This window comes from Mustelus asterias, chromosome 4 (genome assembly GCF_964213995.1).
Source record: "Mustelus asterias chromosome 4, sMusAst1.hap1.1, whole genome shotgun sequence".
NCBI classification, from domain to species: Eukaryota; Metazoa; Chordata; class Chondrichthyes; order Carcharhiniformes; family Triakidae; genus Mustelus; species Mustelus asterias.
Window position 1 is genome coordinate 51,199,578 of NC_135804.1, and position 23,160 is coordinate 51,222,737.

Below are 23,160 nucleotides of genomic sequence, written 5' to 3' on the forward strand. Positions count from 1 at the left end.
GTGGCAATAGTGGGAGGACAAATGTTGTCTTCCTGAGAGAACAGCAGGTTTCATGCTTAAATGCAGCCACTGGCACTGCCCCAAGGCGATATCTCATCAACCCTAATAATCTACTGGAGGATAGATTGCTGGACTGTTGCAATACTGAAAGCCTCTTTTGACCACTGCAATTTACAGCAATGTTGAGAGCAGTCTGAGCTTCCACTACAACGCTCAGACATTAAGTGGCCGCTGCTTGTGCCGCAACATTGGACACTGTATCATGGTTGGGTTTACAAGTGGGTAGATGGAGATGGCCACAAGTTCCAGGCTGAAAAGGATGGACTTCAAACTTGGTCCAAAGCACTGTGCCAAACTGGTGCTGGACTCGTCCATCTCCTTGACATAGACTGCAGGCTTTCTGACAAACCTGCATCAAGTATTTGTTGTGTATATCCACCAGCGTTCTCCTGTAATCTACCCCATTGAAGAGCTGATTGGAGTCCGCTGCAGCAGAACTCATTCTCCAAATGCAGGGATCTTTGTTCCTTCTGTGGGTACTCTTGCCCACCATCTCATGATGTGCAGATACTGACTCTAAGCTATCCTCTAATTTATGCAGAGTCAGCATCTGAATTGGTGGCTGAGAGTGTGAAATGAAGTGATGGTGTGTCATAATCATCACTTTTTTCTTGCTGTTGCCTGACCAGGTTGTGTTTCTTGAGTGTAAGGTGGAGGTGTGCTGTGGGAAGATGGGAAGAAGGTAGGAGGTGCATTTTTAACCCAGTTGCAGCTTGTAAATCAGGAGAGAGTGTGGGATAAAGGGGAGCTGAGATGTGAGGAGGACAATTAGCTACGAGGACACCATCACGCTCAGTGGTTTCAATTCCAGCCATTGTCACTCGTTCAGCCACAGCTATTCCAGTAATGGAAAGTCCCATCTACTCCATGGGGGACAGGACAGACTGGATGCTGAAATAATTGAAATGAAGTTGACACGCTACCTGCATCACAATCAATGGGTATAATTTAATCATACACTGTGATCCTTGCACTCAATTTTAGTGGCTATCCAATAGTCCCACCAAATGTTTTAAATTATAAAATGGACCATGAGACATCAAGGTTGAAAGGTGTAGAAAAGAAAAGAAAATCAAGAAGTTGCAGTTGAATAACACCAACATTACCTTCTATGGGTTGCAGGAAGACTGGAAGACAGAGGTAGAAAGGGAGCTCAGCAGTTTAATAAGTAATCAGACTTTCAACTACTTGAGGATTTAGGGAGGAAGAAGAGCATTTTAGAATGATGTATTTGCGGTGTAGGAGGAATGAGGGAGGGAAGTTCAGTAAACAATGCTTTAAATGTCAGTAGTTGACTTGAAAATTCCCGATCAAATGCTTTGAATCATTTGATGCGTCATGGAGAAATTCAACCTGAAATGTTATATGTTCTCATTATCAACGCTTCTGTCACTGCTTTTCGCTACGCCGAGCTTCAACATCCTTTTCACAGAAGCTCAGCACATAAAAGAAAATGTTTTATTAAGGGGCTGTGAAATGAATTACGTTCAGCTTGATGTTGCTGTTTGAAAATTGTCCAACTGGTTGTCCTATGGATTTATTCTGTATATAATAGTCCACAAAATTTTGGCTCATAAATTTTTTTCCAAGTGAGATAAGATTCTGTGAAAAGCAGCAGAGTAACCTAGAGCACAAGGTGGTGACGTATTTGAAACCCAATGCATTTAACACTGAGGAGAAATAAGGGCATCCATTTAAGTGGAAAATATACCATCTTTCTCTCTACTACACAACACTTTGAGAGCAACGTCATTTACCACAGAGTTTTGTTTATATGGCAATACCGAAACTCAATCAAGTAACGCTGTCTATTATCAGCTAAGATTGATGAACCGTTTTTAAACCCTTAAATCGCTGCTGATAAAATCTCAATGTCGTAATTCTCACATCCTTATGCTGCTGCTGTCGGGCAGTGCAAGGATTTGAGGATCCCAATTAATGGCCTAAAGAGCTCACCAGTCGGTCAGCCATGATAATCAGCCTTCTGATAGCTTAGGAAAACAACTGTGCCTCTGAACAGGCTTTTTTTTCAGTACATGTGCATGCCCCAGTTTGGTCTGAATGGTGGCGATGGAGCAAACAAAGCAAAGCTTCAAAAAGATAAAGTGAGGCAAAATTAAAATACAATATTTAAATAAGCTAAAATTATATACATGATGGAGAGAATAGAGAAGAATTAATGTGGTATAGGATGAAACCTGCTCTTGACGGTTAGTGACATTATTAATAATTGTGTTGTAGTATTTTACAGCACCGTTGGCCTGTAGGGTTGATGCTGGTGTTTATATGTTCTTCACAAGCCTACTCCCAACATCCTTCATCTTATCCTATCCACATATCCTTGTATTCCTCTCTGCCTCATATGTTTATCCAGCATCCCTTAAATGCATCGACCCAATTTGCCTCAACCCGTTCTTGTGGCGAGTAGCTCCTGCAGAAAACATTCAATTATTTTGTGCCAATAAAATTATCAATGGTTTTTGACTTTTCCTTTAATATTTTTATCTTGCTGGGAATTTTGTGCTCATCAACTGTGAAGTTTTAGCACTAGTAGGTTAAAGAGGATTCTACAGAACAGAGAGGATAAGAGAAAATAGGCAGCCACCCATCATCAACTTTGTACATGGGTTTCCACGGGTATTGATCCTCCCTTCAGTGCCTTATCTGGGGGAGCCCAATTGGTGGGCAGTAACAGGCTGTTGATCTTGGAAGGCAGGATGGCCAATGGATTTTTTTCAGCATCATGGTGTAGGAAATCACTTAATCTTCCTCTGCCACCTTCCCTGGTCATACAAGTGAAACCTGAAACTGGCCTTGCCACAGACATCCAGTTAAAGTGTCAGCCGGAGCTCAGTTGGTAGCACTCTCGCCTGAGACACAAGGCTCCTTGTTCAAATCCAACTCTCGGGCATGAGTACTGAAATTAAAGCTGACACTCCAGTTCAGTACTGAGGGAGTGCTGCACTCACAGATGTTAAACAGAAGTCCCAGCTGCTTGCTTGAGTAGATGTAAAGGTCCTGTGGCATTATTTCAAAGAGGGGCAGGGGGTTTATCCCGGGTGCCATGGCTAATATTTATCTGCTCATCAACATCACAAAAAACAGACTATCTGGTCATTATTATTTTGCTATTTTTGGGGGATTTTGTGATGCACATATTGGCTTTTGCATTTCCTAAATTACTAAAATGACTACACTTCAAAAAGTATTTAATTGGCTGGAAAGCACTTTGAGACATCTGGTGATCGTGAAAAGCATTTTATAAATGCAAGTCTTTTTTGCCAGCTCAATTTCTACCACATAGAATCATAGAATTCCTACAGTACAGAGGTAGGGGAGTCTAAAACTAGAGGGCATAGGTTTAAGGTGAGAGGGGAGAGATACAAAAGTGTCCAGAGGGGCAGTTTTTTCACAAAGGGTGGTGAGTGACTGGAACAAGCTGCCAGAGGTTGTAGTAGAGGCGGGTACAATTTTGTCTTTTAAAAAGCATTTAGATAGTTACATGGGTACGATGGATATAGAGGGATATGGGCCAAATGCGGGCAATTGGGATTAGCTTAGGGGTTTCAAAAAAAAAGGGCGGCATAGACAAGTTGGGCCGAAGGGCCTGTTTCCATGCTGTAAACTTCTATGACTCTATGAGGCCATTCGGCCTATCAAATCTGTACCGACCACAATCCCACCCAGGCCCTAGTGGATGAGCATAGTGCAAACTGTCACAAACTGCATCACTTTCTTCTATGGAATTTCAAAGAAACTTATAAAGCGTACGCACCTAAATGTTCACAATGTCACATGCTCAATCAACCCCCAATCCCAAAGTTTTTACTTAGGACACTGGATGGTGCAGTGCCCTCACACATACTGTATTGGAATAGGGAGGGGTGTAAGTCCAATTAATCACAGTCACACTCAAAGCTCTTGTGATGGTACCGGTCAGTCATTATTGGATTTTTCTTTCAAAATTTCAGTCAGTTATTCACAACAGAGAAAATAAATTTCCATAACTGGTTCGGACCAAAACCTGCAGCCTTGTGCCTGTCACTGCAACAATAATCCATCAATATGATATAAATGTGACTGAATTCTTAGGTAAAATGAAAGGACTTAAAACAGATAAATTGCTGAGGTTAAATGATATTTATTCCAGGGTGCTGTAAAAGACTAACCTGGAGATTAGCAAGGCATCGACGATCATTACAAGTCAAAGGAAAATGGATACTAATAAACCAGAAAGAGACTAACATGATCCACGTGTTGAAAACACATGACAGACCCACTGATCTTACTTCAATCATCTGGAGCGTACTTGAGGATTATCTGTACAGGCAATCCTCGGACGTGACAACACAATTGGTTCCCGAAAACAGCAGTGCAAGTCGAAATGTCGTACGTCAGAACCAGTGTTTCCGTAGGAACAATGCTATAAATGGGAGATTGGTTCCTGAAATAAGGCTCGATACCCTTTTTACACTGAATAGTGAAATGTTTGTGAGATCTTACATCAATATAATTGCTTTACAATAGTGTATTTCCCATGATCTAATAGTGCCTACACTTTCAAAGACACTTCTATACTGTATGTGAGAAGCAATTTGCCCTTCCTGCGATTGTGGAAGGCGAAACATAATGGAACATAGCAGTTGGTTAAAAATCAATTGTTCACTGGCGTGGTATCATAAAGATGAAAGCGGTGTTGTAAAATCAGAACAGGTTGTTAGTTTCTAAACTGTTTTAAGTGCCATTCATTGTAACTTGAATGTTGTAAAGTCAGGGACTGCCTGTACATCAGTCAGTTGGTAAACAGCAGTTGATGTGGCTTCAAATGGGGAAGAACCTGCCTGATCAGTCTCCTCAACTCAAATTGACTTTGGTAAGCTATGTGATACTAAGTACTTCCAAAACACATTTAATAAAGTACCATATTAAAAAAAAAGCTAATAAACCTCAAAGCTGAGCAAAGCTTCTGTATGGGCAAGAAACTGGCAGAAAGATATCAAACAACTGGTACTAATTAAATGGGTATTATCAGATAGGGTGGAGGGAATTATTGAGTTCAGTGTTGGGGCCACTACAGTTGCTAATTTACATCAGTGACCTGGATACTGAAACTCAATGCAACTGAACTAATTTACAGATGATACCAAACCTGGACAGGCAATGGAATAGAAGGAGCCATCCCAGGAACTACATAATGTGATAAATTTGTGTTAGCTGCAAGAGAGTAGCAGCTAGAATTTAATACAAACATATGTAAAACATTGTACACAAAAAGGAAATTTGTGTACAATGGCACAGTAGTTAGCACTGCTGCCTCACAGCTCCAGAGATTCGGGTTCAATTCCGGCCTTGGGTGACTGTGTGGAGTTTGCACATTCTCCCAGTGTCTGTGTGGATTTCCTCTGGGTGCTCCGGTTTTCACCCACAGTCCAATGATGTGCAGGTTAGGTGGATTGGCTATGTTAAATTGTCCCTTAGTGTCCTAAGATGTGTAGGTAAGGGGGATTAGCATGGTAAATACGTGGGGCTACGGGGAAAAGGCCTGAGTGGATTGCTCTGTTGGAGAGTCAGTACGGACTCAATGGCCTGAATGGCCTCCTTCTGCACTGTAGGGACTCTTTGATGATAAGAATGGTGCTAAAATTGTTAAGTATAAAGTTGATAGAGATCTAGAGGTGTACAACTAAGACAGAGTAGCAATGAACAAAGTCAACTGAACACTGAACGGAATCGTCAAACTCAAGTCATTGAAGTTATGATAAAACTGAGCAGTGCTATGTTCAGACTGCATCTTGACTACAGTGCCAGTTCTGGTCACTGAGATATGAAGGAGGCATTAAATGAACAAAGGCTAGTCCCTGGCACCAATTGTCTGAGTTATGAGGAAAGACTGGAGAAACTTTGGCTTTTCACCATGAAAAAGATACAACTGAGAAGTGACATTAGAACCATAGGATCCCTACAGTGCAGAAAGAGGCCATTCGGCCCATCAATTCTGAACTAACTTTCTGATTAACCCTCAAACTAAGAAAAAGAGCCTGATCAATGCTTGGACGATGGAGATATAAACCCTGGAATCATATCAATAATAAATTGACGCACTCATGGAAGAGTGCAAGGTTCTTCTGGATGGACATATCAAGATGGCCTCTCTCATTCCTATTATCATAAACATGAACAGAAAAGAATAACTTACCATCAGGGGGTCGGTCTGTGGGTATGGAGGCAATATCTCTGGGAAAACCTGACTTGCTTAAATCCCTCTCTCTTTGCGTTGCAACGAGGTTTTCTAAAAAGCGATTTCTGAAAGAGTTACAGAGGAAACTCAGCATCACACATCGAGCACTCCCAAAACCATTCCACAAATTTGGACTCAACTGAGGTTCTAGCAAACTGGCATTCCACAGCACACCACACCAAACATGCAATTAAGCAAATCAATCAGTTCCCAGAGCAAAACATAATCTTTGTGGACATTACAAATTCAAAGCACTTTGCATCAATACTTCATTTTTTAAAAAAAATTAAGCATTGTCCCCACTTTATTACTTCTGGTGGCAACAGCTCCAAAAAGTCAAAATCAATGTGAATCAAACTGTGGTTCAGAATTCATCTCATGGAAGGAAAACATCTTCCAGTTTCCAAAGTAAAGTGACAACCAGCAACACTCGCTCCCTGCCCAGTACCATGGCCCAACCACCATTGCATCATTCCAAATGAAGATATTTCACTTATTATAGGCCTGTCATTTTTAAAATAACACACTTACGCATTGGGGCAGCAGTCTGATCTCTCAAACACCTCCAGTTTCTTAAAGAAAATGCTAAAACAGGAACTGAAATTCAGTCTGACAACATTTCATTCAAAGTGGGCAATTGACAACCAAATTTTAAATGTGAATTGGAACTTGGTTAAATTACAACAAAACTTTTTTTTAAGCAAAAGCCCAATAATGGTCTTTTATCTTACACAATGTAGAGATCGTCACTGGATCCATCAGATATGAAGCACCAACAAACTCTAGCTGTGAAGAAGAGATGACCAGCTATCAATTAAGAGAGTCTCTATTACGCTAATGGAGTGGGATCAGCTCAAATGCCCCAACACCCACACAGCTTGCCCAGGCCTATAATAAAATTTGATTCTGAGCTTCAGACCTGTAGCAGAAAAGAAATATCACAAAGAAATCCCAGTCCAGATCATTCAGTTAAAATTTTCAATCCAAACCCAATACTTACGCATACTTTCTCAGAACTGGCTTATCGCCAATAGAAATTCTTTCAGCCCTGAGAAAAAGGATCAATTTCAGTACAACAACAATCTGTGTTTATATTGTGCCCTTATCACTGTAGAACGCTCCAAGGCACTTCACATGAGCATTCACAAACAAAATTTGACACCAAATCACATTCAGAGATAATCGAGCAGATGACCAAAGGTTGGTTAAAGAGGAAGCTTTTGAAGAGCGCAATGGAGCGAAGCATAAGGTTTAGGGAGGGAACTCCAGAACTTAGGGCCCAACATGGCTGTCCATGGTACAATTAAAATTGGGAATGCTCAAGAGGAATAAATTAAAGAAGTGCAGAGATCTTGGAAGGTTGCAGACCTGGAGGAGATGACAGGGGGACGGGTGGATGAGACATGTATATGGAGGGATTTGAAAGGAAGGATGAGAATTTTAAAATTGAGGTGCTCTTTAACCAGAAGCCAGTGTAGGTCACTGAGGAGAATGGTGACGGATATACAGGCATAAAGTCTTCAATTTCCATGGATAACAAGTCACTGGAGGTGCTGGGAAAGGAACAGATTTTTAAATTTTTGTTTTAAATAGTTAATGAATCAACCATTATAACATTGAACAAAAGCTCCAATGTAACTCCAGAAGTATGTGGCACAACTACTGTTGTGGCAATTGTACACTACTTGTTTATCAAGCTGTACAACTATTCATTGGCAAAGTGCAAAATAACCTTTGTTTTATGTGGAAAGACTTCAATCTTCATCCTTGCCATAACAGGAAATGTGACAGTTGTCTGTTTTCCTCCCCAATCAACTTATCTTCATTATATACAATATATTATTTGATAGCGCAGGATCAGCTTAAAAATCTTTGTCAACATCTATTTTACTTCCTTGGCATTGCTCTCAACTAGATGGGGCTGGATTAATCTCACTGTTTTACATGAACTCATGAATGAAAAACATCTGTATCCCTTAATGTTGAAAAACCAAAGACATTGGGCCCGATTTTACCAACAATGTTTGGGCGCGAAATCGCAGTAAAATCGGGCGTGAGGCCTTTATCGCGATCGTGCGTCCACTCCGGGAGGGGGGATTCGTTCCTCCGGTGGGGAGGAGGGATCGCCCGCAGAGTGGCAGCAGACACCCCTGCCCCCTCCCTCCCCACCGATCAACCGCAGAATGGCAGTGGACCCCCTGCCCCCCAGAGATCCATCCGACCCGCCTCCCTCCTCCTCCCCTGCCCCAGAGGATGATCCGACCCACCCCCCTTCTCCTCCCCCCAACCAGAGATACATCTGAGCCGCCCCCCTCCTCCTCCTCCCCCCCCACCCCCCCGAGGATGATATGTGTCAGAGAGCCGCTCTCTCCGCTTTCTGTACATCATACAAACAATTAAATATATGCCAGTCAAATCCACACAAATGCAGTCAGCAACAGGAGGCACAGAATTAATGTGAATGGGTATTGTCTAATTAACATTCAAAGCATTTTCTCCTTGCATTTAAGCCATGTAATAGTAGAAATAAAAACAGGAATCTGTTTTTTCATTCCCTGTATCCTTCCTGTAGAAACACATTTTAATAAAATAAATGGATTAGATCATAAAAAAAACACAACTTATTAATGACATCACAATAATATGTGCATTTGTCAAAGTTCCACTGATGTCAACACCAGTCAAGCAGTCCAGTGATGGTTGTTTCTAAAATCCAAAATTTTGAAGACTACTTTGTTTTCCAGAATTTGCTTTAATTGTCAACTTTAAATTCATCTTCAAATTGCTCCTCTTTCATTCTAGCTCTTTTGGGAACACGTTTGCGCATTCATGCTTTCCTTTCAGCTTCTGGCAGAAGGGAAACATCGACTGGCATCATAATAATTTTTTTAGGCTCCTTGTATCGGATATTGATAGTGGACCCCATCAGGTCGAACCAGCAAAACAGGATACAGCCTGGCATTGACCTGCCTTCCAAAGCGAACTACTGATGTTCTATTTGAATTGTTCCGCCTGGGTACGCTGGACACAGCATGCACAGCAGGAAGCAATCTTTCAGAAACATTTAGCTGTTAGGAAGGCACAAACCGCCACAGCCGCGCGCTCCAGCCCAGAGCCCGGGCGCGCTTTTTCAAATTTTTTTCGAACTGAGCATGCGCAGTTCAGAGCTTCGATCGTTCCGGCAGCGCTAAGCCCCGCCCACAGTGCGGATCGGACTGGAGCCGGCTGAAAGCGTATGGGCGCGCTGGAAAGTGGATTTCGAGGTTGGATCTGTACTACGCCCGGATTCGGCACTTAGAATCAAAATGGTAAAATCGGGCTCAAAGTGTGCACCTCTCTAGAAGCTGCATCTTAATTCTCAATTCACTCCCTCTTCCTGACTATTTGTTCAAGCTGAAGGCAATGTACAAATTAAGTGTTCAATTTGACCTTGAATTGAGTTGATTGCTCTGCATTTGGCCTTTCACCAAGGTCACCAATTTCCACAATGCCCCCTTCCAAAGCCGTGCGGGTTAGGTTGATTGGCCATACTAAATTGCCCCTTAGTGTCCTGGGATGCATAGGTTGGTTCGAGGCATTAGCAGGGTAAATATGTGGTTATGGGGCATAGGGCATGGATTGACCTAGGCACCAGAAACAATAATGGCAAACCTTGCCTGTTGACCCTACAAAGTCCCTTTTTTCCCATTTATGGGTGTAGCCATTGCTGGCTAGGCCAGCATTTATTATCCATCCCTAGATGCCCTTGAGAAGATGGTGAGCCACCTTCTGGAACCGCTGCAGGTCCTGAGGAGTAGATACACCCACAATGCTGTTAGGGAGGGAGTTCCAGGATTTTGACCCAGCCACATTGAAGAGTCGGCAATATATTTCCAAATGAGGATGTTGAGTGACTTGAAAGGGAACGTTCAGGTGTTGTGTTCCCTGGTATCTGCTGCTCTTGTCCTCGTGAGTTTGGAAAGTGCTGCCTAAGGAACCTTGGCGAGTTCCTGCAGTGCATCTTGTAGATGATACACATGGCTGCCACTGTTCATCAGTGTGGAGGGATTTAATGTTTGTGGCAGGGGTACCAATCAAGTGGGCTGTTTTGTTCTGGATGGTGTTGAACTTCTTGAGTGTTATTGGAGCTGCACTCATCCAGGCAAGTGGAGAGTATTCCATCATACTCCTGACTTCCACCTTGTAGATGGTTGACAGGCTTTGGGTAATCAGGAGGTGAGTTACTCACTGCAGGATTCCTAGCCTCTGATCTGCTCTTGTAGCCATCAAGCTGGGAGATCTGTGCAAAAGAGAAGGCTGATCACAGATGCCAGTCTTCTCCACATGATAACAAGAAATGGCTGAAGGCATTGGATACTGCAAAATCTATTGGCCCTGACAACATTAGGCAATATTACTCGGAGACTTGTGTTCCAGAACTTCTCTCACCCCCGGTCAAGCTGTTCCACTACAGCTACAACACTATCTGGCAATGTGGAAAATTCTCCAAGTATGTCCTCTCTACAAAAAGCAGGACAAATCCAACCCAGCCAATCAGTCTACTCTCAATTTTCAGCAAAATGATTGAAGGAGTTGCAGCAGTGCTATTGAGCTGCATTTACTCAGCTATAACCTGCTCAGTTTGCTAGGGCCACTCATCACGGCCTTCACAGTCATTGGATCAAAATCCTGGAACTCCCTCCTTAACAGCACTGTGGCTGCATTTACACCACACAGACCGCAGTGGGTCAAGGCGGCAGCTTACCACCACCTTCTCAAGGGCAATTAGATTTGGGCAATAAACATTATGCCCCCATCCCATGAAAGAAGCTTAGCAATGAGATAATATCTTAAACAAGGTATTGTCCAGTGAAAATTATGCCAGGGAATCCGTATGACTGATGATAAAATTGTGAATATTTAAAATTTCACCGTTACTTCATTTATTCCACTTTTATCAAAATGAATTTTCATATACTAAACATAGACATCCAAATTTAACATTCGAACCTTGACACAGCTCTGACTTACTTGAAAATACTTCTTTCTCCAGGACCTGATTTCATTGTTTTCTCCTCCGAAGGTGACTTTAGCACATCCGGCTTACCGAACGATGAATATAATTTTCTGGGAGCAAGACTGTGGGCAGATTAAAGGTCAACTTTTTAAAAAATTAGGCACACTATATCAAGGGTTCGTTTAAAAAAAAGACAACAAAACGTATTAAGATGTCCCGATGTTCTCACAGAGAAGCCCTGCACTGATCTCTCCAATGCTGCCAAATTCAAACATTAAGCCAATGTCGGCAGTGTCTGCAGACTAAACGACTTCCTGCCAGTTTCTATACTTCAGTAGCAGGCTGATATCCTCCGAGTCCCTGCGATGTTGCAAGAGTGAAGAGTTACTTTTCTTTGAAGCAGGAAAGCAATTTCTATAAGTGGCATTTTCCAGTTCCGCTAAAGGCCACCCCTCATGGTGGGTTCCCCAGCCCTATTTCTGCCAATGCACATTTATACAGACTTTAGAAAGCCTACCTCTGGTATAATTTTATTTTAATATGTTGAGAAAAAACTTAGGGATGTACCATAACGGTTAAATAACAGCATTAAAATCTAGCAATACAATATATTGTATTGTACGGCACGGTAGCACAGTGGTTAGCACTGCTGCTTCACAGCTCCAGGGTCCCACGTTCGATTCCCGGCTCGGGTCACTGTCTGTGTGGAGTTTGCACATTCTCCTCATGTCTGCGTGGGTTTCCTCCGGGTGCTCCGGTTTCCTCCCACAGTCCAAAGATGTGCGGGTTAGGTTGATTGGCCAGGTTAAAAATTGCCCCTTAGAGTCCTGGGATGTGTAGGTTAGAGGGATTAGCGGGTAAATATGTGGGGGTAGGGCCTGGGTGGGATTGTGGTCGGTGCAGACTCGATGGGCCGAATGGCCTCCTTCTGCGCTGTAGGGATTCTATGATTCTATATATTGAATTTATCCATCACATATGACTTGACTAATATGACAAACACCAAACTGGAAAAAAATAAGCATTTAACTGGACAGGGGTACATTTTTCAGAATGAATATTATGAACCAGCACTTAGAAAATCAATGTCTAAAATAATATACAGGCCACAAGAATTATAGACGCATGTCATTTGAATCATAAGGATCTATAGGGTTGAACTCAACAATTTTACTGAAAGAAAAATAGGCAAAGAAAACCACTTTTGCATTCAGTGAGTATTTTTTTTGCTGATTGTTGACAGGAGGAATTTTATTTCCTCGTTGACATTGTCAGAAGAATAACGATGTTTGTAATTCCCCCATCTGATTTTTGGTGTATTAGTGTATTTTTATTTGAGTTGTACTGCTATTGCCTCAGCAGGCCGCCATATTGAACATAGATCGGCTAAATGGAGTGATAGGGAGAAAGAGCTTGTAGTTTGAAACCACCTGGAGAGAGGGAATCAAATTCTGTGCTCCTGGAAAACCATAGGAAATAAGAAACTGTTGAAACAACTTGTTTTTAAGACCAAACTCATTAAAGAACACTAAAAGTAACAGAACAACTCCAAGGCATTTGATCCAATTAAATCTAAATTCAGTTCATTATCCACTGGTTTACCCTACACAAACCTCAGGTCTACCCTACACAAACCTCAGGTCTCTTCTCTTTCCACAGTGGCTCTACCCAACTACATGAGGAATGTTAATCAGCAATAAATAACAGATCAGCTTTTTTGAGTCTATTACTGGCACTTACTGTGTTTGGAATATAAAATCCCCAATTTCTGGAGTTAACAGAACTCCCTGAACTCATCATCTTTGGTTGAAAATGAGACACTGGGAACGTTCAAACTGACAATACAAAAGTAACACGAACCTGGTGGGGTTTAGGGAGCGCTCATCTGATGCTTGATTAGCAAGCCCAGTTCTCGATGGAAAGGTGAAAGAAGTTGCTGCATAATAACTGGTGTATGAAGGAGCCCTAGTAAAGGACCAGAGATGTAAGAAAAAGATGTAGGCAAAGAGCTGCTGAAGCAAGTCATCCACCAAACAAGCTGTGCAATATTATTATAGACTGCATGCTAAACAAGCCATTAAAGTTGTTAAATATTTCAGTCAGAAGCGTGAGTAACTGATATGCTTCAATGATGCAAATAATCTGCATTTCATATAGACTGAAGGCTTTAAAATACACTGCTTAATGCAAGTAATTCATCTTTCAAAAGGTAGTACAGAAGTTACAGAGGAGAATATTTTATACATCAGCGATAGTAAAATCAATTTTAAGGCACAAGAGAAGAAATTGTTGTATGATCCATTTGTGTGAAGGTAGTTTAAAGAGTTCAAGATCTAGTCTTCAAAGCATTGATGAGATACAAGGGTGGGTTTTGTGTTTGGGCGCTCCCAGCACAAATCGACATTTACAGAAATTCCTCATCAGAAAATCGTAGTTCAGAGATGCCTGATTTTCTGTCTGCTTCACGTAATGGACACAAACTCCCACAATTTCCAAACCAATGTTCTCTGTAAGCAGCATGTGCACCTTACTGTTGAATAAATCTGACCAATCTCAAAAGATAAAAGCTGCCATCCTCTCAATGCTGAAAATACTGTCCCAAGTACTGTCTTAGCATATTTTAACCTTTTGACCAGCAGAGATCATTTTAAAGAGCATTTCAATTTTGATTTTGTCAAAGGTCTGACTATGAGGAACCAGCAGAGAGTCACTGGAGACCTTGCTCATCTTCTCATTTGTACAAATGATACGCTGAATTCATAAAAGGCTGGTTTAGTCCATGGGGATCACCCAATTAAATGGGCTAGAGCTTTCTTCATTACAATCGCTCATTATTTAACTCAGATGTTCTCCATGGTATTAGATAGAGATTTTTTTTTAAATCAAACCTTTTCCAAGGACATTCTTCTGAGCATGGTTAAGAATTTTTGAAAGCAGATGTGGAGCAAAACCAGCCAAGGAGGCCCATTCGATGGAATGGGGAATGTATATGTTTCCTAACTCTCGGTTGTAAATCTGTTTTTGTTGCATACTTACTTTCTGTACTGATACCACTGGGCTTCATATGCCACTCATAATGGCTTGTGGCTGAACCTCTACAATGATCCTGATTACCTGCCTGACTCACATTACCATCCAACAAGAATTACTATGAAAAGAGAGGATCTGCACTGTTCCGAATCTCAAACCCAATTTAGCTGGTGGCTATTTCCATATTTCCAACTATTCCCTTTGTGTGAAGTGGTGGAGTGATTAACAGGCAGACAGGCCATAAAGTGATCACCCTTCCACAGCCATTACCATCATCAATATAGTTACTGGGGTGGTTAGTTTTGCACGGTGGGAGACACTTTGGTGCTGTCACCATTGAAGATGAGGGGCCACGCACATCGAGCAGACAGGCGCATTCCCAGCTTGTTATCAGCCTAAACTTCAGAGTGGAGCACTTGTCTTCACTCACTAAGACTGGTGGAAAGTGGTTCAAACACTGCACCTTCAGACTCAGAGGCCAGAATACTACCACTAAGCCAAAGGCTTGCTGCAACATTAGCTGGTGTACCTCAATCACGTAATTCCATTAACAATCTGCCTGCATCTCTACAGTCACCAGAATCATTTCACATTGCTAGCAATATTTGTCATCATAATTTCAAGGTGAATGTTTGTATATCACAATTATATATGGAGAACATATATGTAGGACACTGGATAATGCATACTGCAGTTTGCCACAATGTAACAGCCCCCAGTCCATTACACAATAACAAAGGAATGGGAAATCTGCGATTTGAGACTAGAAGTGATTTTGGGGAAAGAAGAGCTGGTAATCTATCCAAAAGCTAAGATTGATGCAGCAGCCAGGAAAAGCACACATATCTCCCATACATGTGTGTATACCAATGTAATCTTTTACGCTGTATGTATGTGTACCCTAACTGCCAAATGACTTGTAGTTTTCTCTGATGATCAACGGTTAAGAGTCTTGGCAGAAAATCATGCGGTCATTCCAAAAACAAAGAGCCACTTTGTGGTCCAATGTACATGAGAGAGCACCCTCATTTATCTCTTTACAAAATTGCTGTGCTTGCTGCTGCTGCATCGGGGACAGTTGTGCCAGTCCACTCGGTCTCCACTCCTTCCACTGGTGCATGCGAGGTTTCCCCCGCCACTGACATCATCATTCTGTGTCTGTTGTCCATGCCAGACACAGAAGGATGTGGAGATGCCGGCGTTGGACTGGGGTTAACACAGCAAGAAGTTTAACACCACCAGGTTAAAGTCCAACAGGTTTATTTGGTGGCAAAAGCCACACCCTTTGTAGAAACTTGATGTCTGTGTCGGTATGCGCGATCTTCTTGGAGATCCTCTCCACTTGGAGCTGGCAGTTTGCGGTGTCGATGGTAGTCATGATTTGGAGATGCCAGCGTTGGACTGGGGTAAACACAGTAAGAAGTTTAACAACACCAGGTTAAAGTCCAACAGGTTTATTTGGTGTGGCTTTTGCCACCAAATAGACACAGAAGGCTCATGGCCTCCCTCCTACCCCTCACCATTTCACCCACTATGTCCCTTCTGATCCCTCGCCGTCCTGCTCACTGCCTCTCTTGACTTGAGTCCCCTCCCTCATGAACCCTCTCTGCTACCCGCCTCCCTCCTCGCCCCACGCTTGCCATGCTTGCTACTGCACTGTCAACCCCTTACAACCCTTCTCCTTCCCCCTCAGCAGGCCAGGCAGAGGCAAGGGGTTAGGAGAGGGGCTGGATGGACTGCGGCAAGGGGCTGGGAGAGAAGGGTGGTGAGGGACTGAGAAGCGGGGTGATGAGTGGAGCAGCCAGAGCTCAGGAGTGGGTGGCGAGCCAGAGGCAATGAGGGTTTGAGAGGCAGCAAGTAGGTAGCGAGCTGAAGCAGACAACTGACTCATAAAAATGGCCTCACCAATGGTGAAACTACAGCTGCTGGCTGACACTGAGTGAGATTACATTCCTGTATGGAAGTAGGGGTACAAAATAAACTAAGAAAAGAATAATTTCAATGGTCAATACATTTAGTAAATTCCAATCTATGGATAGAAACAGCTGCCAGAACTCCTGCAGCAGTGCAGTGAGTAAAGACACTACCTGGTGGGATACAAAGCAAGAGTTTTAACAACACCAGGTTAAAGTCCAACAGGTTTATTTGGTAGCAAATGCCATTAGCTTTCGGAGCGCTGCTCCTTCGTCAGATGGAGTGGAAATCTGCTCTCAAACAGGGCACAGAGACACAAAATCAAGTTACAGAATACTGATTAGATTGCGAATCTCTACAGCCAACCAGGTCTTAAAGATACAGACTGTGAGTGGAGGGAGCATTAAGCACAGGTTAAAGAGATGTGTATTGTCTCCAGACAGGACAGCCAGTGAGATTCTGCAAGTCCAGGAGGCAAGCTGTGGGGGTTACTGATAGTGTGACATAAACCCAACATCCCGGTTTAGGCCATCCTCATGTGTGCAGAACTTGGCTATCAGTTTCTGCTCAGCGACTCTGCGCTGTCGTGTGTCGTGAAGGCCGCCTTGGAGAATGCTTACCCGAAGATCAGAGGCTGAATGCCCATGACCGGTGAAGTGCTCCCCCACAGGAAGAGAACAGTCTTGCCTGGTGATTGTCGAGCAGTGTTCATTCATCCGTTGTCGTAGCGTCTGCATGGTTTCCCCAGTGTACCATGCCTCGGGACATCCTTTCCTGCAGCGTATCAGGTAGACAACGTTGGCCGAGTTGCAAGAGTAGGTACCGTGTACCTGAGCAGCGCTCAGGAGCAGCGCTCCGAAAGCTAATGGCATTTGCTACCAAATAAACCTGTTGGGCTTTAACCTGGTGTTGTTAAAACTCTTACTGTGTTTACCCCAGTCCAATGCCGGCATCTCCACATCTTGACTACCAGGGATACAAAGCCACAGAGGGCATCAGGCGTGATTTTCAATCCTCAGCGGGAGAAGCAGGAGATGCTCTGAAAAAACAGAGACTGATGCGCTGGAATTCTACCGCCTTGCCAGCCATGGAATCAGAGCGGGTGAGGGGCGGACAACAGAAATGTCTGTTGACCTCAGGCAGGAATTTCCGGTCTCGCCCGAATGAGGCCACAAAATCCCGATATAATATATGGAGAAAAAAAACTGTCCACCAAATTTTTGTAATGATTACAAAATCAAACTAGAATGCTTACTACACAAGTCTTCAGAGGTGTCAGTTAAGTGATAGCAGAGCGTATGACGTACTTACAAAATTTTGATTGAAACCTTCAGTACATCATACAATGTCAATTAAATGTCAGCTTTTCAAAAACATTGTACTGATGGATTTGTGCTATAAATTGAATTTACAGCTGCTTTTGAAAAAAAAAATATTGGTCGTCTTATTGCTTTATGAGGATCAATACAATCTCGACTGTTAAGTCATCAATAATGCCGGAAGTTCTGTATTTCGGATGAGTCATTAATTCAAGATTCCATCTGCCCTTTGAAGAGCAGAGGCGTTCTATCTTGTGTGTTGGTCAGTGTTTATACTTCAGTCAACATCGGCCTTGTCACATTGCTTGCACCTTGCCTTGTACAAATTGGCCGGTGTGATTGTACTTTAAAGCACTTTGGGTTGTTCTGAGGTGAAAAGTATTATTTGAATGCAAGTCTTTCTTTCTTGTACTGTGAAATTGTAAAACACTGCACACCTATCCTGGGTAGAGTTAACAGAGAAATAGCGACTTGTAGCAAGAAGCATTTGCTGCTGAATTAAGCAGACATCTAAATACAGGCCTACATTTTTTTACTCGAGTTGAAGGAAAGAAAATCTTTCCGCCTTCAGTTTCTATGATGACTATGTTGAAATGTTAGCCAATCATCGACATTTTTCCCACAGAGGTATCTGCTTGTTGTGGGGAAGGATTTGACCTGCCTCCATAAACTTGATGACTGCTTGTCTGCTTCCTATAATCCAGAACTACAGGAAATGAATAACACAGTGACTGCAGACCAAAAGACTAATACTTAATGCTTTCACATGTAAATTATCAGGCATGATACAGATGGGAAGTACAGCTACCCACATATCAGCATAAAACTACGCACTTGTTCCTAATTTATGAGTGGACTCAATGTAAACACATACCAATACTTCACCATAGCTCATTGATTCTGACCCTTGTAAAATTAATTGAATATTCCTATCTCACAAAAGTCAATTCAATTAAAAATTTAAAGTTTGCCAATTTTTTAAAAGTCTTAAAAATAACCCAAATATATATACATGATTTTTTGCCCTCTTGGATGGATGTAAAATATCCCGTTACAATATCGCTGCAAAGGGAATTCTGGGAGTTAGGTGGTAGGTTGAAAAGCAGGATCTCTAGGGTTATAATTTCAGGATTACGCCCTGTGCCATGTGCCAGTGAGGCTAAGGAATAGGAGGATAGTACAGTAAAATATGTGGCTAAACAGCAGGTGTAGGAAGGAGGGCTCCAGATATGTGGATCATTGGGATGTCTTCCAGGGCAGGTGGGGCTTGTGCAAGGAGGACGGGTTGCACCTAAACCGGAGGGGCAGCAAAATCCTGGCAGGGAGGTTTGCTAGTGTCACTCGGGAGGGTTTAAACAAGTGTGGCAGGTGGGAACCAGAGCATTAGGTCAGCAAGTGAAATGATTGAGGAGGAGTTAGAGACTAAGGCCAGTAAGGCTGAGAGGAAGAACAGTCAGGGGAAGGTTACTGAACACGGCCGGACTAGCAGTCTGAAGTGTATTTGTTTCAATGCAAGGAGTATGATGGGTAAGGCAGATGAACTTAGAGCTTGGATTGGTATATATAACTATGATGTTGTAGCTATTACAAAGACTTGGTTGAGAGAGGGACAAGACTGGCAGCTTAACATTCTGGGATTTAGATGTTTCAGGTATGATAGAGAGGGATGCAAAAGAGGTGGGGGAGTTGCTTTACTGATTAGGGAGAATATTACAGCTGTACTGAGGGGGGACACCTTGGAGAGCTCATCCAGCCAGGGCATAGGGTGGAGCTCAGGAATAGGAAGGGTGCACTCACTTTGATGGAGTTGTTCTACAGGCCTCCCAACAGCCAGCAGGAGATAGAGGAACAGATATGTGGGCAGATTATGGAAAAATGTAAAAACAACATGATTATTGTGGTGGGTGATTTTAACTTCCCATATATTGGCTGAGACTCCCTTAGTGCCAGGGGCTTGGATGGGGGAGAGGGCCGGGGGGGGGGGGGGGGGGGGGGGAGGATTTGTTAGATGCGTTCAGGAGGATTTCATGAAGCAAAATGTAAATAGTCCAACTAGGGAAGGGGCAATATGAGCCAGGTGTTTGAAGTTTCAGCGGTGGAGCATTTTGGAAACATTGACCATAATTCAGTAAGTTTTAAATTACTTATGGATAAGGATAAGATTATCCTGGGGTGAAAGTACTAGATTGGGGGAAGGCTAACTATGCCAATATTAGGTAGGAACTGGAGAATATCGTTTGGGGGTGGCTGTTTTAGGGAGATGCCCACATCTGTCACGTGGGTGTCTTTTAAAGGCCAGTTGACTAGAGTTCAGGACCAACATATTCCTGTGAAAATGAAGGATAAGGATGGCAAGATTAGAGAACCTTGGATGACAAGAGAAATTGTAAGCTCAGTCAAAAAGAAAAAGGAGGAATACGTAAGGTTTAGGAAACTGAAGACAGATGGAGCCCTCGAAGAACATAAAGAAAGCAGAAAATAAATTAAACGAGCAGTTAGGAGGGCTAAAAGAGGCCATGAAATGTCCTTGGAAAACAATATTAAGGAAAATCTCAAAGCATTTTATATGTATATCAGGAGCAAGAGGGTAGCTAGGGAAAAGGTTCACTCAAAACAATGGAGGGAATTATTGCATGGAGCGGGAGAAAGAGAGTGAGGTCCTTAACGAATACTTTGCATCGGTGTTCACAAAGGAGAATGACATGGTGGATGGTGAGTGTAGAGGGGGGGTATATTGATATTCTAGGGCATGTCGATATAAAAAAGGTGGTGTTGGGTGTTTTGAAAAGTATTAAGATAAACAAGTCCCTGTGATCTGATGGGATCTATCCCAGAATACTGAGGGAGGTGAGGGAGAAAATTGCTGGGGCCTTGTACAATATCTTTGTATCCTCTTTAGTCATAGGCAAGGCCCCAGAGGACTGGAGATTGGACAACGTTGTTCCTTTGTTAAGAAAGACAACATGGATAATCTGAGAAATTACAGGTCGGTGAGTTTACATCAGTGGTAGAGAAATTATTGGAGACGATTCTTAGAGACAGGATTTACTCACATTCGTAAAAATATGGACTTATTAGCAATAGACAGCATGGCTTTGTGCAGGGGAGGTCATGTCTCACAAACTTGATTGCGTTTTTTTGCGGAAGTGACAAAGATTATTGATGGGGGCAGGGTGGTGGATGTTGTCTACATGGACTTTCGCAAGGCCTTTGACAAAATCCCTCATGGTAGGCTGATACATAGGATGAAGTCACATGGGACATACAGTGAGCTGGTAAAATGGATACAGAACTGGCTTGGTCATAGGAGACAGAGTAGCAATGGAAGGATGTTTTTCTGACTGGAGATCTGTGACGAGTCGTGTTCCGCAAGGATCAGTGCTGGAACCCCTGTTATTTGGAGGAGAATGTAGGTGGCCTGATTAGTAAGTTTGTGAACAACACAAAGATTGGGGGAGCTGCGGATAGAGAGCAGGATTGCCAAAGGATACAGCAGGATATAGACAGGCTGGAGACCTGGACAGAGAAATGACAGATTTAATCCAGACAAATACAAAGTGATGCATTTTGGAAGGTCTAATACAGGAGAGAAGTATACAGTAAATGGCAGAACCCTTAGAAGCATTAGCATACAGAGGGATCTAGACATAAAGGTCCACGGTTCCCTGAAAGTGGCAATACAAATGGATAAGGTGGTCAAGAAGACACCTGGCATGCTTACTTTCACAGATGGGGCACAGAGTATAAAAATTGGCAAGTTATATTGAGACTGTATAGAACTTTAGCTGGGCCACATTTGGAATATTGCGTAAAGTTCTGGTCGCCACACTACCAGAAGGATGTGAAGACTTTGGAGAAGGTGCAGAAAAGGTTTATCAGGATGTTGCCTGGTTTGGAGGGTATTAGCAATGAGGAGAGATTGGACAAACTTGGTTTGTTTTCACTTGAATATTGGAGGTTGAGGGGTGACCTGATAGAAGTTTACAAAATTATGAGAGGCATGGATAGAATGGATAGTTAGAGTCTTTTTCCAAGGGTAGAAATGTCAATTACATGGGGACATAGGTTTAAGATAAAAGGGAGAAGTTTAAAGGAGATGGGAGAGGTAAGTTTTTTTTTTACACAGAAGGTTGTTAATTGCCTGGAATGCACTGCTAGAGGTGGTGGTAGAAACAGATACCATAGCAATGTTTAAGAGGCATCTTGACAGTTACATGAATAGGTAAGGAATAGAGCGATACGGACCAAAAGGTCTTTAGTTTAGAAAGGCGTCATGTGTCTCTACTGGCTTGGTGGGCTGAAGGGCTTGTTCCTGTGCTGTACAGTTCTTTGTTTGACACCATTGTGAAAAAGAGCATGGGAGTTTTGCTTTGGTGCCCTGACCAATATTTATCCACCAAGCAACATCACCAAAAAGTCAGAATCACATTGTTGTTTGTGGGGCTTTACTATCCATGAACTAGTTTCATTAGTAATACATCACATCATCAGCTACACTTCAAAAGTGCTTAATTGGCTGTAATTTGGAATGTCCTGAGTTTATGGATGGCGCTATAGAAATGTAAATCTTTAATTTGCTTCAACAAAGCTCGCAACATTTTCTTCAATGGGTGGACCACTGTGCCATCTTGTGAAAAATGCTTATTTTCTGATATGAATACATTAATTCAACATCAATGACACAACTAATAGCTGCCTGCCAGCAAACAGTGGGTACCGAGAATGCTCTACAGCACAAGTTGATCGATGATATAGGCCAGGCTTATCCAATGTGCAGCCCGAGGGCCAAATGTGACCCTCAAAGTCCCTCTTTCCGGCCCCTGAAGCCAGTTTGTAACATGCCGGCCAAACAGGTAAGTTTGAATGGGAGAATCTCATTACAGAGATTGCTGCTGCCCTCCACAACAGGCCATTTCTTTCCAATGTTTGCCTTTGATACCTCATCAGTGAGCCTGTTCTAGACTGCCTCTGAGTACACCATGTAAGTCATTTCAAAAGGACGGAACATAGTTCTCTCCTCTTGTTCTCCCTGTCCCGGGTGGGATGCAAGGTCACGGGAACATGGCTCACCCTGTTTTCACTTCCATAACATTCTTTTGGTTTATTGTTACTGTTGGAATGTTTTTGATAAGAGGAGTATACGATCATTGTGTAGAAAAACAATTTAAAAACTGACTTAGGCACATTAGACAATGAAACTCTACTTACTAGGCCTTAAAATGCCTGGTTTTATATTGAATATAAATAACCAATAGATTAACCTCAGAGGGTTCAGGCCTGCTGTCAATTTATGAGGACAATTTATTAGTGCCAATTCTGGCTCAAGCTTATCTATTTAATCAGCTTTCAGAAGGTTTAGAATTATTTTGTTTGAAGTAACCCTTTGTGCCTTCAATTTCTAATCTCCCTTCATGAACAACACGATCACAATTTAATTAATGTACAACATTTCTAGTATCAAAACAAGTTAATTATTTCCTATGGTGATTTGTCTAGCTGTCAAATTAATAAATATGCAAGCCGCCTACAGTTACAAGTTAAAATTACAAGATCCCTGATTTACTGCAGATTTTGATGGAAACCAGAGTGATTTTTTTCTCTCA

At 42.4% G+C, this 23,160-nt stretch overlaps 1 protein-coding gene across 6 annotated transcripts in view; it reads right to left on the reverse strand.

The window, feature by feature from the left end:
* The window catches only part of fhod1 (formin homology 2 domain containing 1), a 322,304-nt gene that overhangs the window by 47,975 nt on the left and 251,169 nt on the right, over positions 1-23,160 (reverse strand). For 2 of the 6 annotated variants that reach the window (XM_078211000.1, XM_078211001.1), the window contains exons 11-14: positions 13,155-13,259; positions 11,309-11,416; positions 7,299-7,346; positions 6,257-6,363 (exon numbers count right to left, since the gene is read on the reverse strand). In XM_078211000.1, coding sequence (XP_078067126.1) covers positions 6,257-6,363; positions 7,299-7,346; positions 11,309-11,416; positions 13,155-13,259 — 368 coding nt within the window. The remainder of the gene's footprint in view (positions 1-6,256; positions 6,364-7,298; positions 7,347-11,308; positions 11,417-13,154; positions 13,260-23,160) is intronic. The other 4 variants (XM_078211004.1, XM_078211003.1, XM_078211002.1 and 1 more) reach the window with 3 other exon arrangements.